We start from the raw sequence: 17500 nt of genomic DNA, 5'->3' as shown, positions 1-17500 counted from the left end.
CCTGTAAGATAACACACACATCAGGAGTAGAGCTAGCGTGTGTGTGGGGGGGGTGCGATCCCCCCAATGTTCATGCAGATTCAATTGTGTGCAGTGCATTCAGAAAGTATTCAAACCACTTCACTTTTTCCACATTTTGTTACATAACAGCCTTATTGAAATGGATTAAATTAAATGTCTTCCTCATCAATCTACACACAATCTACACACAATACCCCATAATGACAAAGTGAAAACAGTTTTTTTATTTTATTTTAGCAAATGAATCAATGTTTCCATTGATCATCCTTGAGATGTTTCTACAACTTGATCGAAGTCCACCTGTGGTAAATTCAATTTACAGCAGCTTTGAATGTTCCCAAGAACACACTGGCCTCCGTCATTCTGCAGCATTGACGGTCCCCAAGAACACACTGGCCTCCATCATTCTGCAGCATTGACGGTCCCCAAGAACACACTGGCCTCCGTCATTCTGCAGCATTGACGGTCCCCAAGAACACACTGGCCTCCATCATTCTGAAATGGAAGAAGTTTTGTACCACCAAGACTATTCTTAGAGCTGGCCGCCCTGCCAAATCGAGGAATCGTGGGAGAAGGGCCTTGGTCAGGGAGGTGACTCTAACAGAGCTTTAGAGCTCCTCTGTGGAGATGGGAGAACCTTCCAGAAGGACAGCCATCCCTGCAGCACTCCACCAATCAGGCCTTTATGGTGGGAAGGCCAGACGGAAGTCACTCCTCAGTAAAAAGCACATGCCAGCCTGCTTGGAGTTTGCCAAAAGGCACCTAAAGGATTCAGAGCACGAGACCTTCGTCTGATGAAACCAAGATTGAACTCTTTGGCCTGAATGCCAAGCGTCACGTCTGGAGGCAACCTGGCATGATGGTGGCAGCATGATGCTGTGGGGATGTTTTTCAGCGGCAGGGACTGGGAGACTAGTCAGGATCGAGACTCGAGGCTGTAATCGCTGCCAAAGGTGCTTCAACAAAGTACTGAGTAAAGGGTCTGAATACTTATAAAGTACTGAGTAAAGGGTCTGAATACTTATAAAGTACTGAGTAAAGGGTTTGAATACTTATAAAGTACTGAGTAAAGGGTCTGAATACTTATAAAGTACTGAGTAAAGGGTCTGAATACTTTTGTAAATGTGATATTTCAAAAACATTTTTTTTTTTTACAAATTAGCAAAAAAATGTCTAAAAACCTACAATTCTTTCCATTTTAGAATAAGGCTGTAAGGTAACAAAATGTGGAAGAAGGGAAGGGGTCTGAATACTTTCAGAATGCACTGTATATTACCAAAAACCAAAGAAAAAACATTTAATACTATAAAACATGGCACAATGTGTTAATAATATAATAAAGGTTAACTATTAACATCCATAGAGATGATGACTCGTGTATTATTGACAGGCCATATCAGCTGTTCATTTTGTTACATTTTCTGGTCAGAAGGGCCCCTGGAGAAAGACCCGCCTCCTCCGACCCTAGCTCCGCCCCTGGCACTCATACTTAACATACACACCTATATATAAATGACAACACCCTGATGCAGTTTTAAGGAATGGCGGCTTGACCCCTCCCAAAACTACACTACCCAGCAGCCCTGTGTGTACGTACCACGCTGGGCAGTAGCCCCTGTACAGTCTCTCTGAGAGCATCTCGGAGTGAGCGCACGTCAACAACTGCTGCCAGCCGCAGTAAAGCATCCTGGGAGGAAACAGAAACAACATGAGTTACACACAGAAACAGCTTTATGACAAGACACCATACAGCTAATAAGAGGGAACAAAGACAATACACACTTTATAAGAGGGAACAAAGACAATACACACTTTATAAGAGGGAACAAAGACAATACACACTTTATAAGAGGGAACAAAGACAATACACACTTTATAAGAGGGAACAAAGACAATACACACTTTATAAGAGGGAACAAAGACAATACACACTTTATACGAGGGAACAAAGACAATACACACTTTATACGAGGGAACAAAGACAATACACACTTTATAAGAGGGAACAAAGACAATACACACTTTATACGAGGGAACAAAGACAATACACACTTTATACGAGGGAACAAAGACAATACACACTTTATAAGAGGGAACAAAGACAATACACACTTTATAAGAGGGAACAAAGACAATACACACTTTATAAGAGGGAACAAAGACAATACACACTTTATAAGAGGGAACAAAGACAATACACACTTTATAAGAGGGAACAAAGACAATACACACTTTATAAGAGAGGAAAGAGGGGCTGGGGTTTTAGGGAGAGGGGCTGGGGTTTTAGGGAGAGGGGCTGAGGTTTTAGGGAGAGGGGCTGGGGTTTTAGGGATAGGGACTAGAGTTTTAGGGAGAGGTGCCAGGGTTTCCGGGAGAGGGGCTGGGTTTTAGGGAGAGAGGCTGGGGTTTTAGGGAGAGGGGCTGAGGTTTTAGGGAGAGGGGCTGAGGTTTTAGGGAGAGGGGCTGGGGTTTTAGGGATAGGGACTAGAGTTTTTGGGAGAGGAGCTGGGGTTTTAGGGATAGGGATTAGAGTTTTAGGGAGAGGGGCTGGGGTTTTACGGAGAGGGGCTGGGGTTTTAGGGAGAGGGGCTGGGGTTTTATGGAGAGGGGCTGGGGTTTTATGGATAGGGGCTGGGGTTTTAGGGATTAGGGCTGGGGTTTTAGGGATAGGGACTAGAGTTTTAGGGAGAGGTGCCAGGGTTTCTGGATAAGAGCGTCTGCTAAATGACTTAAATGTAAATGTAAATGTTTCAGGGAGAGGGGCTGGGTTTTAGGGAGAAGGGCTGGGGTTTTATGGAGAGAGGCTGGGGTTTTAGGGATAGGGACTAGAGTGGCGTTCTGCATTAGCATCGAATAGCCCCCGTGATATGCAACTTTTCAGGGAAGTTAGGAACAAATATACACAGGCAGTTAGAAAAGCTAAGGCAAGCTTTTTCAAACAGAAATTTGCATCCTGTAGTACTAACTCAAAAAAGTTCTGGGACACTGTAAAGTCCATGGAGAATAAGAGCACCTCCTGCCAGCTGCCCACTACACTGAGGCTAGGAAACACTGTCACCACTGATAAATCCACTATAATTGAGAATTTCAATAAGCATTTCTCTACGGCTGGCCATGCTTTCCACTTGGCTACCCCTACCCCGGACAACTGCCCGGCACCCTCCACAGCAACCCACCAAAGCCCCCAACATTTCTCCTTTACCCAAATCCAGATAGCTGATGTTCTGAAAGAGCTACAAAATCTAGACCCCTACAAATCAGCTGGGCAAGACAATTTGGACATTCTCTTTCAAAAAATATCTGCCAAAATTGTTGCAACCCCTATTACTAGCCTGTTCAACCTCTCTTTCGTATCATCTGAGATTCCCAAAGATTGGAAAGCTGCCGCGGTCATCCCCATTCAAAGGGGGTGACACTCTAGACCCAAACTGCTATCTATCCTACCCTGTCTTTCTAAGGTCTTCGAAAGCCAAGTTAACAAACAGATTACTGACCATTTCGAATCCCACTATACCTTCTCCGCTATGCAATCTGGTTGCAGAGCTGGTCATGCGTGCACCTCAGCCACGCTCAAGGTTCTAAACGACATCATAACCGCCATCGATAAGAGACATTACTGTGCAGCCGTATTCATCGACCTGGCCAAGGCTTTCAACTCTGTCAATCACAACATTCTTATTGGCAGACTCGACAGCCTTGGTTTCTCAAATGATTGCCACGCCTGGTTTACCAACTACTTCTCTGATAGAGTTCAGGGTGTCAAATCGGAGGGACTGTTGTCCGGTCCTCTGACATCTCTATGGGTGTGCCACAGGGTTCAATTCTCGGGCCGACTCTCTTTTCTGTATACATCAATGATGTTGCTCTTGCTGCTGGCGATTCTCTGATCCACCTCTACGCAGACGACACCATTTTGTATACTTCTGGTTCCTCCTTGGACACTGTGTTAACTAATCTCCAGAGGAGCTTCAATGCCATACAACTCTCCTTCCGAAGCCTCCAACTGCTCTTAAACGCAAATAAAACTAAATGCATGCTATTCAATCGATCACTGCCCGCACCTGCCTGCCCGTCCATTATCACTACTCTGGACGGTTCTGACTTGGTAAAGACAGCAGTGTTTTTGTGTTTGACTCAATGGCTTTTATTATGAGATTCTTTTCACCGATTCGAAGCGAGTGTTGAAGATCACACACCCGCCCGCCCGCCCACACACACACAGTCTGTCACGTCTACTCCCGCTCTCCCGCTCCGGTGCTCGACATCGCCGGTCTAATAACCACCGGTCCTGGCAACCCCCTGGTTCACCAACTACTTCTCTGATAGAGTTCAGTGTGTCAAATCAGAGGGCCTGTTGTTCGGACCTCTGACAGTCTCTATGGGGGTACCATAGGGTTCAATTCTCGGGCCGACTCTCTTCTCTGTATACATCAATGATGTCGCTCTTGCTGCTGGCGATTCTCTGATCCACCTCTACGCAGACGACACCATTTTGTATACCTCTGGCCCTTCTTTTTAAACTGTACTAACTAACCTCCAGACATGCTTCAATGGCATACAACACACCATCCGTGGCCTCCAACTACTCTTAAATGCAAGTAAAACTAAATGCATGCTCTTGCCCGCCCGTCCAGCATCACTACTCTGGACAGACTTAGAATACGTGGACAACTACAAATACCTGGGTGTCTGGTTAGACTGTAAACTCTCCTTCCAGAATTACATTAAGCATCTCCAATCCAAAATTAAATCTAGAATCGTCTTTCTATATCGCAACAAAGCATCCTTCACTCATGCTGCCAAAAATACCCTCGTAAAACTGACCATCCGACCGATCCTCAACTTCGGTGATGTCATCTATAAAATAGCCTCCAACACTCTACTCAACAAACTGGATGCAGTCTATCACAGTGCCATCCGTTTTGTCACCAAAGCCCCATACACTACCCACCATTGCGACCTGTACACTCTTGTTGGTTGGCCCTCGCTTCATACTCGTCGCCAAATCCACTGGCTACAGGTTATCTACAAGTCTCTGCTAGGTAAAACCCCGCCTTATCTCAGCTCACTGGTCACCATAGCAGCACCCACTCGTAGCACGCGCTCCAGCAGATATATCTCACTGGTCACCCCCAAAGCCAATTCCTCCTTTGGTCTTCTTTCCTTCCAGTTCTCTGCTGCCCATGACTGGAACGAATTGCAAAAATCTCTGAAGCTGGAGACTCATATCTCCCTCACTAGCTTTAAGCACCGGCTGTCAGAGCAGCTTTACGCTTTATCTTGGCCAGGTCCAGTTGCAAATGAGAACTTTAACCAGCCTACCTGGTTAAATAAAGGTGTTCTCAACCAGCCTACCCGGTTAAATAAAGGTGAAATAAAATGAATAAAAAATACATTTAGTTCTACAGCCTGATGAGACAGTAGAGATATATTTAGTTCTACAGTCCTGGGTTTCATGCTCTACAGCCTGATGAGACAGTAGAGATATATTTAGTTCTACAGTCCTGGGTTTCATGCTCTACAGCCTGATGAGACAGTAGAGATACATTTAGTACTACAGCCTGATGAGACAGTAGAGATACATTTAGTTCTACAGTCCTGGGTTTCATGCTCTTCAGCCTGATGAGACAGTAGAGATACATTTAGTACTACAGCCTGATGAGACAGTAGAGATACATTTAGTACTACAGCCTGATGAGACAGTAGAGATATATTTAGTTCTACAGTCCTGGGGGTCATGCTCTACAGCCTGATGAGACAGTAGAGATACATTTAGTTCTACAGTCCTGGGTTTCATGCTCTTCAGCCTGATGAGACAGTAGAGATACTTATTATTCTTTCAAAATAGAGCGAACAGGGGAGGAAGAAAGACAAATACCAATAAAGAGAAAGAGAGAGAATGAGAGAGAGTGGGGTGGAGAAAGAGAAAGAATGAGAGAGAGTGGGGTGGAGAAAGAGAAAGAATGAGAGAGAGTGGGGAGGAGAAAGAGAAAGAATGAGAGAGAGTGGGGAGGAGAAAGAGAAAGAATGAGAGAGAGTGGGGAGGAGAAGGAGAAAGAATGAGAGAGAGTGGGGAGGAGAAAGAGAGAGAATGCGAGTGGGGAGGAGAAAGAGAGAGAATGAGAGAGAGTGGGGTGGAGAAAGACAGAGAATGGGAGTGGGGTGGAGAAAGAGAGAATGAGAGAGAGTGGGGAGGAGAAAGAGAGATAGTGTGGAAGAGAAAGAGAGAGAATGAGAGTGGGGTGGAGAAAGCGAGAGAATGAGAGAGAGTGGGGTGGAGAAAGACAGAGAATGAGAGAGAGTGGGGAGGAGAAAGAGAGAGAATGAGAGAGAGTGGGGAGGAGAAAGAGAGAGAGAATGAGAGAGAGTGGGGAGGAGAAAGAGAGAGAATGAGAGAGAATGAGAGAGAGAGTGGGGAGGAGAAAGAGAGAGAATGAGAGATAGTGTGGAAGAGAAAGAGAGAGAATGAGAGAGAATGAGAGAGAGTGGGGAGGAGAAAGAGAGATAATGAGAGTGCGGTGGAGAAAGAGAGAGAATGAGAGAGAGTGGGGAGGAGAAAGAGAGAGAATGAGAGAGTGGGGAGGAGAATGAGAGAGAATGAGAGTGGGGTGGAGAAAGAGAGAGAATGAGAGAGAGTGGGGAGGAGAAAGAGAGAGAATGAGAGAGAGTGGGGAGGAGAAAGAGAGAGAATGAGAGTGGGGTGGAGAAAGAGAGAGAATGAGAGAGTGGGGAGGAGAAAGAGAGAGAATGCGAGTGGGGTGGAGAAAGACAGAGAGTGAGAGTGGGGTGGAGAAAGAGAGAATGAGAGAGAGTGGGGAAGAGAAAGAGAGAGAATGAGAGAGAGTGTGGAAGAGAAAGAGAGAGAATGAGAGAGTGGGGAGGAGAAAGAGAGAGAATGGGAGAGAGTGGGGAGGAGAAAGAGAGAGAATGGGAGTGGGGTGGAGAAAGAGAGAGAATGAGAGAGAGTGGGGAGGAGAAAGGGAGAGAATGAGAGTGGGGAGGAGAAAGGGAGAGAATGAGAGTGGGGAGGAGAAAGAGAGAGAATGAGAGAGAGTGGGGTGGAGAAAGAGAGAGAATGGGAGTGGGGTGGAGAAAGAGAGAGAATGAGAGTGGGGTGGAGAAAGAGAGAGAATGAGAGTGGGGTGGAGAAAGAGAGAGAATGAGAGAGAGTGGGGAGGAGAAAGGGAGAGAATGAGAGAGTGGGGAGGAGAAAGAGAGAGAATGAGAGAGAGTGGGGAGGAGAAAGAGAGAGAATGAGAGAGAGTGGGGAGGAGAAAGAGAGAGAATGAGAGAGAGTGGGGAGGAGAAAGGGAGAGAATGAGAGTGGGGAGGAGAAAGAGAGAGAATGAGAGAGTGGGGAGGAGAAAGAGAGAGAATGGGAGTGGGGAGGAGAAAGAGAGAGAGAATGAGAGAGAGTGGGGAGGAGAAAGGGAGAGAATGAGAGAGAGTGGGGAGGAGAAAGAGAGAGAATGAGAGAGAGTGGGGAGGAGAAAGGGAGAGAATGAGAGAGTGGGGAGGAGAAAGAGAGAGAATGAGAGAGAGTGGGGTGGAGAAAGTGGGAGAATGAGAGAGAGTGGGGAGGAGAAAGAGAGAGAATGAGAGAGAGTGGGGAGGAGAAAGAGAGAGAATGAGAGTGGGGTGGAGAAAGAGAGAGAATGAGAGAGTGGGGAGGAGAAAGAGAGAGAATGAGAGAGAGTGGGGAGGAGAATGAGAAAGAATGAGAGAGAGTGGGGAGGAGAAAGAGAGAGAATGAGAGAGAGTGGGGAGGAGAAAGAGAGAGAATGAGAGTGGGGTGGAGAAAGAGAGAGAATGAGAGAGTGGGGAGGAGAAAGAGAGAGAATGAGAGTGGGGTGGAGAAAGCGAGAGAGTGAGAGAGAGTGGGGAGGAGAAAGGGAGAGAATGAGAGAGTGGGGAGGAGAAAGAGAGAGAATGAGAGAGAGTGGGGAGGAGAAAGAGAGAGAGAATGAGAGAGAGTGGGGAGGAGAAAGAGAGAGAATGAGAGAGAGTGGGGAGGAGAAAGAGAGAGAATGAGAGAGAGTGGGGAGGAGAAAGGGAGAGAATGAGAGGGGGAGGAGAAAGAGAGAGAATGAGAGAGTGGGGAGGAGAAAGAGAGAGAATGGGAGTGGGGAGGAGAAAGAGAGAGAGAATGAGAGAGAGTGGGGAGGAGAAAGAGAGAGAATGAGAGTGGGGAGGAGAATGAGAAAGAATGAGAGAGTGGGGAGGAGAAAGAGAGAGAATGCGAGTGGGGAGGAGAAAGAGAGAGAATGAGAGAGAGGGGGTGGAGAAAGAGGGAGAATGAGAGAGAGTGGGGAGAGAAAGAGAGAGAATGAGGAGAGTGGGGAGGAGAAAGAGAGAGAATGAGAGTGGGGTGGAGAAAGAGAGAGAATGAGAGAGTGGGGAGGAGAAAGAGAGAGAATGAGAGAGAGTGGGGAGGAGAATGAGAAAGAATGAGAGAGAGTGGGGAGGAGAAAGAGAGAGAATGAGAGAGAGTGGGGAGAAAGAGAGAGAATGAGAGTGGGGTGGAGAAAGAGAGAGAATGAGAGAGTGGGGAGGAGAAAGAGAGAGAATGAGAGTGGGGTGGAGAAAGAGAGAGTGAGAGAGAGTGGGGAGAGAAAGAGAGAATGAGAGAGGAGAAAGAGAGAATGAGAGAGAGTGGGGAGAGAAAGAAGAGAATGAGAGAGAGTGGGGAGGAGAAAGAGAGAGAATGAGAGAGAGTGGGGAGGAGAAAGAGAGAGAATGAGAGAGAGGGGAGGAGAAAGAGAGAATGAGAGTGGGGAGGAGAAAGAGAGAGAATGAGAGAGTGGGGAGGAGAAAGAGAGAGAATGGGAGTGGGGAGGAGAAAGAGAGAGAATGGGGAGGAGAAAGAGAGAGAATGAGAGTGGGGAGGAAAGAATGAGAGAGAGAGAAAGAGAGAGAATGAGTGGGGAGGAGAAAGAGAGAAGAGAGAGTGGGGTGGAGAAAGACAGAGAATGGGAGTGGGGTGGAGAAAGAGAGAATGAGAGAGAGTGGGGAGGAGAAAGAGAGATAGTGTGGAAGAGAAAGAGAGAGAATGAGAGTGGGGTGTGGAGAAAGCGAGAGAATGAGAGAGGGGTGGAGAAAGACAGAGAATGAGAGAGTGGGGAGGAGAAAGAGAGAGAGAGAGAGAATGAGAGAGAGGGGAGGAGAAAGAGAGAATGAGAGATAGTGTGGAAGAGAAAGAGAGAGAATGAGAGAGAATGAGAGAGAGTGGGGAGGAGAAAGAGAGATAATGAGAGTGCGGTGGAGAAAGAGAGAGAATGAGAGAGAGTGGGGAGGAGAAAGAGAGAGAATGAGAGAGAATGAGAGAGAGTGGGGAGGAGAAAGAGAGAGAATGAGAGAGAATGAGAGAGAGAGTGGGGAGGAGAAAGAGAGAGAATGAGAGATAGTGTGGAAGAGAAAGAGAGAGAATGAGAGAGAATGAGGGAGTGGGGAGGAGAAAGAGAGATAATGAGAGTGCGGTGGAGAAAGAGAGAGAATGAGAGAGAGTGGGGAGGAGAAAGAGAGAGAATGAGAGAGTGGGGAGGAGAATGAGAGAGAATGAGAGTGGGGTGGAGAAAGAGAGAGAATGAGAGAGAGTGGGGAGGAGAAAGAGAGAGAATGAGAGAGAGTGGGGAGGAGAAAGAGAGAGAATGAGAGTGGGGTGGAGAAAGAGAGAGAATGAGAGAGTGGGGAGGAGAAAGACAGAGAGTGAGAGTGGGGTGGAGAAAGAGAGAATGAGAGAGAGTGGGGAAGAGAAAGAGAGAGAATGAGAGAGAGTGTGGAAGAGAAAGAGAGAGAATGAGAGAGTGGGGAGGAGAAAGAGAGAGAATGGGAGAGAGTGGGGAGGAGAAAGAGAGAGAATGAGAGAGAGTGGGGAGGAGAAAGAGAAAGAATGAGAGAGAGTGGGAAGGAGAAAGAGAGAGAATGAGAGAGAGTGGGGTGGAGAAAGAGAGAGAATGAGAGAGTGGGGAGGAGAAAGAGAGAGAATGAGAGTGGGGTGGAGAAAGAGAGAGAATGAGAGAGTGGGGAGGAGAAAGAGAGAGAATGCGAGTGGGGTGGAGAAAGACAGAGAGTGAGAGTGGGGTGGAGAAAGAGAGAATGAGAGAGAGTGGGGAGGAGAAAGGGAGAGAATGAGAGAGTGGGGAGGAGAAAGAGAGAGAATGAGAGAGAGTGGGGAGGAGAATGAGAAAGAATGAGAGAGAGTGGGGTGGAGAAAGTGGGAGAATGAGAGAGAGTGGGGAGGAGAAAGAGAGAGAATGAGAGAGAGTGGGGAGGAGAAAGAGAGAGAATGAGAGTGGGGTGGAGAAAGAGAGAGAATGAGAGAGTGGGGAGGAGAAAGAGAGAGAATGAGAGTGGGGTGGAGAAAGCGAGAGAGTGAGAGAGAGTGGGGAGGAGAAAGGGAGAGAATGAGAGAGAGTGTGGAAGAGAAAGAGAGAGAGAATGAGAGAGAGGGGGAGGAGAAAGAGAGAGAATGAGAGAGAGTGGGGAGGAGAAGAGAGAGAATGAGAGAGAGTGGGGAGGAGAATGAGAAAGAATGAGAAGTGGGGAGAGAAAGAGAGAGAATGGGGAGGAGAAAGAGAGAGAGAGATGAGAGAGTGGGGAGGAGAAAGAGAGAGAGAGAGAGAGTGAGAGAATGAGAAAGAATGAGAGAGTGGGGAGGAGAAAGAGAGAGAATGCGAGTGGGGAGGAGAAAGAGAGAGAATGAGAGAGAGTGGGGTGGAGAAAGACAGAGAATGGGAGAGGGGTGGAGAAAGAGAGAATGAGAGAGAGTGGGGAGGAGAAAGAGAGATAGTGTGGAAGAGAAAGAAGAGAATGAGAGTGGGGAGGAGAAAGAGAGAGAGTGGGGTGGAGAAAGACAGAGAATGAGGGAGGGGGAGGAAAGAGAGAGAGAATGAGAGAGAATGGAGAGAGGGGGAGGAGAAAGAGAGAGAATGAGAGATAGTGTGGAGAGAAAGAGAGAGAATGAGAGAGAATGAGTGGGGAGGAGAAAGAGAGATAATGAGAGTGCGGTGGAGAAAGAGAGAGAATGAGAGAGAGTGGGGAGGAGAAAGAGAGAGAATGAGAGAGAATGAGAGAGAGTGGGGAGGAGAAAGAGAGAGAATGAGAATGAGAGAGAGAGTGGGGAGGAGAAAGAGAGAGAATGAGAGATAGTGTGGAAGAGAAAGAAAGAATGAGAGAATGAGAGAGAGTGGGGAGGAGAAAGAGAGATAATGAGAGTGGGTGGAGAAAGAGAGAATGAGAGAGAGTGGGGAGGAGAAAGAGAGAGAATGAGAGAGTGGGGAGGAGAAAAGAGAGAATGAGAGTGGGGTGGAGAAAGAGAGAGAATGAGAGAGAGTGGGGAGGAGAAAGAGAGAGAATGAGAGAGAGTGGGGAGGAGAAAGAGAGAGAATGAGAGTGGGGTGGAGAAAGAGAGAGAATGAGAGAGTGGGGAGGAGAAAGACAGAGAAGAGTGGGGTGGAGAAAGAGAGAATGAGAGAGAGTGGGGAAGAGAAAGAGAGAGAATGAGAGAGAGTGGAAGAGAAAGAGAGAGAATGAGAGAGTGGGGAGGAGAAAGAGAGAGAATGGGAGAGAGTGGGGAGGAGAAAGAGAGAGAATGGGAGTGGGGTGGAGAAAGAGAGAGAATGAGAGAGAGTGGGGAGGAGAAAGGGGAGAGAATGAGAGAGGGGGAGGAGAAAGGGAGAGAATGAGAGTGGGGAGGAGAAAGAGAGAGAAATGAGAGAGAGTGGGGAGGAGAAAGAGAGAGAATGGGAGTGGGGTGGAGAAAGAGAGAGAATGAGAGTGGGGAGGAGAAAGAGAGAGAATGAGAGAGAGTGGGGTGGAGAAAGAGAGAGAATGAGAGAGTGGGGAGGAGAAAGGGAGAGAATGAGAGAGAGTGGGAAGGAGAAAGAGAGAGAATGAGAGAGAGTGGGGAGGAGAAAGAGAGAGAGAATGAGAGAGAGTGGGGAGGAGAAAGAGAGAGAGATGAGAGAGAGTGGGGAGGAGAAAGAGAGAGAGAATGAGAGAGAGTGGGGAGGAGAAAGGGAGAGAATGAGAGTGGGGAGGAGAAAGAGAGAAATGAGAGAGTGGGGAGGAGAAAGAGAGAGAATGGGAGTGGGAGGAGAAAGAGAGAGAATGAGAGAGAGTGGGGAGGAGAAAGGGAGAGAATGAGAGAGAGTGGGGAGGAGAAAGAGAGAGAATGAGAGAGAGTGGGGAGGAGAAAGGGAGAGAATGAGAGAGTGGGGAGGAGAAAGAGAGAGAATGAGAGAGAGTGGGGAGGAGAAAGAGAAAGAATGAGAGAGAGTGGGGTGGAGAAAGTGGGAGAATGAGAGAGAGTGGGGAGGAGAAAGAGAGAGAATGAGAGAGAGTGGGGAGGAGAAAGAGAGAGAATGAGAGTGGGGTGGAGAAAGAGAGAGAATGAGAGAGAGGAGAAAGAGAGAGAATGAGAGAGAGAAAGGGGAGAGGAGAAAGGAGAGAATGAGAGAGAGTGTGGAAGAGAAAGAGAGAGAGAATGAGAGGGAGTGGGGAGGAGAAAGAGAGAGAGAATGAGAGAGAGTGGGGAGGAGAAAGGGAGAGAATGAGAGAGAGTGGGGAGGAGAAAGAGAGAGAATGAGAGAGAGTGGGGAGGAGAAAGAGAGAGAATGAGAGAGAGTGGGGAGGAGAAAGCGAGAGAATGAGAGAGAGTGGGGTGGAGAAAGAGAGAGAATGAGAGAGTGGGGAGGAGAAAGGGAGAGAATGAGAGAGAGTGGGGAGGAGAAAGGGAGAGAATGAGAGAGTGGGGAGGAGAAAGAGAGAGAATGAGAGAGAGTGGGGAGGAGAAAAAGAGAGAATGAGAGAGAGTGGGGAGGAGAAAGAGAGAGAATGAGAGAGAGTGAGGGAGGAGAAAGAGAAAGAATGAGAGAGAGAGGGGAGGAAAAGAGAGAGAATGAGAGAGAGTGGGGAGAGAGAGAATGAGAGAGAGTGGGGTGGAGAATGAGAGAGAGGAGGAGAAAGAAAGAAGAATGAGAGAGAGTGGGGAGGAGAAAGAGAGAGAGATGAGAGAGAGTGGGGAGGAGAAAGAGAGAGAATGAATGAGAGAGAGTGGGGAGGAGAAAGAGAGAGAATGAGAGAGAGTGGGGAGGAGAAAGAGAGAATGAGAGAAAGGAGAGAATGGGGAGGAGAAAGAGAGAGAATGAGAGTGGGGAGGAGAAAGAGAGTGAATGAGAGTGGGGTGGAGAAAGAGAGAGAATGAGAGAGTGGGGAGGAGAAAGAGAGAGAATGAGAGTGGGGTGGAGAAAGCGAGAGAGTGAGAGAGAGTGGGGAGGAGAAAGAGAGAGAATGAGAGAGAGTGTGGAAGAGAAAGAGAGAGAATGAGAGTGGGGTGGAGAAAGCGAGAGAGTGAGAGAGAGTGGGGAGGAGAAAGAGAGAGAATGAGAGAGAGTGTGGAAGAGAAAGAGAGAGAATGAGAGTGGGGTGGAGAAAGCGAGAGAGTGAGAGAGAGTGGGGAGGAGAAAGAGAGAGAGAATGAGAGGGAGTGGGGAGGAGAAAGGGAGAGAATGAGAGAGAGTGGGGAGGAGAAAGGGATGTTGTGTTTAATTGATCTGATCACTGGCGCCCTTCAAATGTCAGAGCACTCAGCATGAATACTTTAGCTCAGTAAGAGGGTCTGCACAGAGAGAGAGAGAGAGAGAGAGAGAGATAAGGAAGGGGAGAGAGAGATAAGGAAGGGGAGAGAGAGCTAAGGAAGGGGAGAGAGAGATAAGGAAGGGGAGAGAGAGATAAGGAAGGGGAGAGAGAGATAAGGAAGGGGAGAGAGAGATAAGGAAGGGGAGAGAGAGATAAGGAAGGGGAGAGAGAGATAAGGAAGGGGAGAGAGAGATAAGGAAGGGGAGAGAGAGATAAGGAAGTGGAGAGAGAGATAAGGAAGGGGAGAGAGAGATAAGGAAGGGGATATAAGGAGATAAGAGGAGAGGTGAACGGCAGGGATAGGAAGAAGGGGGGAGGGATTAGAGAGGGGAGGTAGAATAGAGAGGGAAAGAACACCTGCTCCAATCACTACTCTGACCTAATGATAACAACACACTGATTCCACTATCTGAAATTCACTCTTCAGCTTCCCCATTCTGTCACAATAGGAGAACCAGAAGTCAGAGATCAAATACTGCCATTTTAGTTAGTCAGATTATCCAAAGCTCTGAGAATTTAACTCTGAGAGTGAACATGTGTCTTGGGGGCGTTACTATAGCAGAAGGTTACTATAGCAGATGGTTACTATAGCAGATGGTTACTATAGCAGATGGTTTCTATAGCAGATGGGTACTATAGCAGCTTCATGATGAGGAATGATGCAATAGAGCAGCTACCTGACATTAGAAATGTGAAAACATCGAGCAGCTAACTGACAATAGAAATGTGAAAACCTAGAGCAGCTACCAGACAATAGAAATATGAAAACCTAGAGCAGCTACCCCCCCGCACACACACACACACACACACACACACACACACACACACACACACACACACACACACACACACACACACACACACACACACACACACACACACACACACACACACACACACACACACACACACACACACACACACACACACAGACCCATAATTCTCTCTCACAAGCCCACACATCTGTAAATATATTTATACAAGCAGCAGGCTGCAGTATTGAAGGGCATGTTGAGACTCTACACAGGGAGAGAGGGGGTGTCAGTTGTACGGTACAGCATGTCTCCCCCAGGCGCTAGGCTCTGAGCAGCTTATTACATAGGATTAAATATGATTAAATATGATCACTCAATCAACCTGTAAGAATGCCTCTGTAATGAACCTAGATCTGTGCCAGCCAGCCAGCCAGCCAGTGTGTGTGTGTGTGTGTGTGTGTGTGTGTGTGTGTGTGTGTGTGTGTGTGTGTGTGTGTGTGTGTGTGTGTGTGTGTGTGTGTGTGTGTGTGTGTGTGTGTGTGTGTGTGTGTGAAAGAGAGAGAGAGAGAGAGAGGTGTGTGTGTGTGCGTGAAAGCGTGCGTGCGTGCGTGCGTGCGTGCGTGCGTGCGTGCGTGCGTGCGTGCGTGCGTGCGTGCGTGCGTGCGTGCGTGCGTGCGTGTGTGTGTGTGTGTGTGTGTGTTTGTGTGTGGGTGTGAAAGAGAGAGAGAGAGAGAGAGGGTGTGTGTGTGTGTGAAAGAGAGAGAGAGAGACAGAGGGTGAGAGTGTGTGTGTGTGTGTGTGTGTGTGTGTGTGTGTGTGTGTGTGTGTGTGTGTGTGTGTGTGTGTGTGTGTGTGTGTGTGTGTGTGTGTGTGTGTGTGTGTGTGTGTGTGTGTGTGTGAAAGAGAGAGAGAGAGACAGAGGGTGAGAGTGTGTGTGTGTGTGTGTGTGTGTGTGTGTGTGTGTGTGTGTGTGTGTGTGTGTGTGTGTGTGTGTGTGTGTGTGTGTGTGTGTGTGTGTGTGTGTGTGTGTGTGTGTGTGTGTGTGTGTGTTGCTATGCATATGGTTGGATTCATCAGAAGGCTCTCCAGTCTGGAGATCTTAATTAACCTTGTACGTTCCCCACAATAATGCTCACTCACCCAGAACATAGTCATCAACATACCACCCTCGATACTATGACACCATCATTACCATAACCGCCCCATTGCCACAGCATGTACATTACCATAACACCCTCATTACCAGAACACCCTCATTACCATAGCATGTACATTACCATAACACCATCATTACCAGAACACCCTCATTACCATAGCATGTACATTACCATAACACCCTGATTACCAAAACACCCTCATTACCATAACACACTCATTACCATAGCATGTACATTACCATAACACCATCATTACCATAACCGCCCCATTGCCACAGCATGTACATTACCATAACACCCTCATTACCATAACCGCCCCATTGCCACAGCATGTACATTACCATAACACCCTCATTACCAGAACACCCTCATTACCATAACACACTCATTACCATAGCATGTACATTACCATAACACCCTCATTACCATAACACCCTCATTACCATAACCGCCCCATTGCCACAGCATGTACATTACCATAACACCATCATTACCATAACACCCTCATTACCATAACCGCCCCATTGCCACAGCATGTACATTACCATAACACCATCATTACCATAACCTCCCCATTGCCACAGCATGTACATTACCATAACACCATCATTACCATAACCGCCCCATTGCCACAGCATGTACATTACCATAACACCATCATTACCATAACCGCCCCATTGCCATAGCATGTACATTACCATAACACCATCATTACCATAACCTCCCCATTGCCACAGCATGTACATTACCATAACACCATCATTACCATAACCGCCCCATTGCCACAGCATGTACATTACCATAACACCCTGATTACCAGAGCACCCTCATTACCATAACACACTCATTACCATAGCATGTACATTACCATAACACCATCATTACCATAACACACTCATTACCATAGCATGTACATTACCATAACACCCTCATTACCATAACACCCTCATTACCATAACACCATCAGTACCATAACACACTCATTACCATAGCATGTACATTACCATAACACCATCATTACCATAACACCCTCATTACCATAGCATGTGCATTACCATAACACCCTCATTACCAGAACACCCCCATTACCATAACACACTCATTACCATAGCATGTACATTACCATAACACCATCATTACCATAACACCATCATTACCATAACACCCCCATTACCATAACACCCTCATTACCATAGCATGTGCATTACCATAACACCCTCTCTCTTTCACACACACACACACACACACACACACACACACACACACACACACACACACACACACACACACACACACACACACACACACACACACACACACACACACACACACACACACACACACACACACACACACACACACACACACACACACTCATAACACCCTCATTACCATAACCATAGCACAACCATGCCCATAGCACAACCATGCCCATAACACCCTCATTACCATAACACCCTCATTACCATAACACCCTCATTACCATAACACCCTATTACCATAACCATAGCACACCCATTACCATAGCACAACCATGCCCATAGCACAACCATGCCCATAACACCCTCATTACCATAACCATAGCACAACCATGCCCATAGCACAACCATGCCCATAACACCCTCATTACCATAACACCCTCATTACCATAACACCCCATTACCATTACCATAGCACACCCATTACCATAACACCCCATTACCATTACCATAGCACACCCATTACCATAACACCCCATTACCATGCCCATAGCACAACCATGCCCATAACACCCTCATTACCATAACACACCCATAACCATAACCATAGCACAACCATGCCCATAACACCCTCATTACCATAACATACCCATAACCATAACCATAGCACAACCATGCCCATAACACCCTCATTACCATAACCATAGCACAACCATGCCCATAGCACAAC

General features: G+C 47.3%; 1 protein-coding gene across 1 annotated transcript in view; it reads right to left on the bottom strand.

Moving 5' to 3' along the window:
- Positions 1–17500, bottom strand: part of LOC124006382 (cGMP-dependent 3',5'-cyclic phosphodiesterase-like) — a 199025-nt gene that overhangs the window by 78553 nt on the left and 102972 nt on the right. The window contains exons 3-4 of the mRNA XM_046316372.1: positions 1619–1708; position 1 (exon numbers count right to left, since the gene is read on the bottom strand). The exon at position 1 is cut by the window's left edge and continues 88 nt beyond it. Of these exons, the coding sequence (XP_046172328.1) occupies position 1; positions 1619–1708 (91 nt within the window). The remainder of the gene's footprint in view (positions 2–1618; positions 1709–17500) is intronic.

Source organism: Oncorhynchus gorbuscha, linkage group LG19 (genome assembly GCF_021184085.1).
Source record: "Oncorhynchus gorbuscha isolate QuinsamMale2020 ecotype Even-year linkage group LG19, OgorEven_v1.0, whole genome shotgun sequence".
NCBI classification, from domain to species: domain Eukaryota; kingdom Metazoa; phylum Chordata; class Actinopteri; order Salmoniformes; family Salmonidae; genus Oncorhynchus; species Oncorhynchus gorbuscha.
The sequence above is the reverse complement of the archived record's forward strand: the minus strand, read 5'-3'. Positions and strand labels throughout refer to the sequence as shown.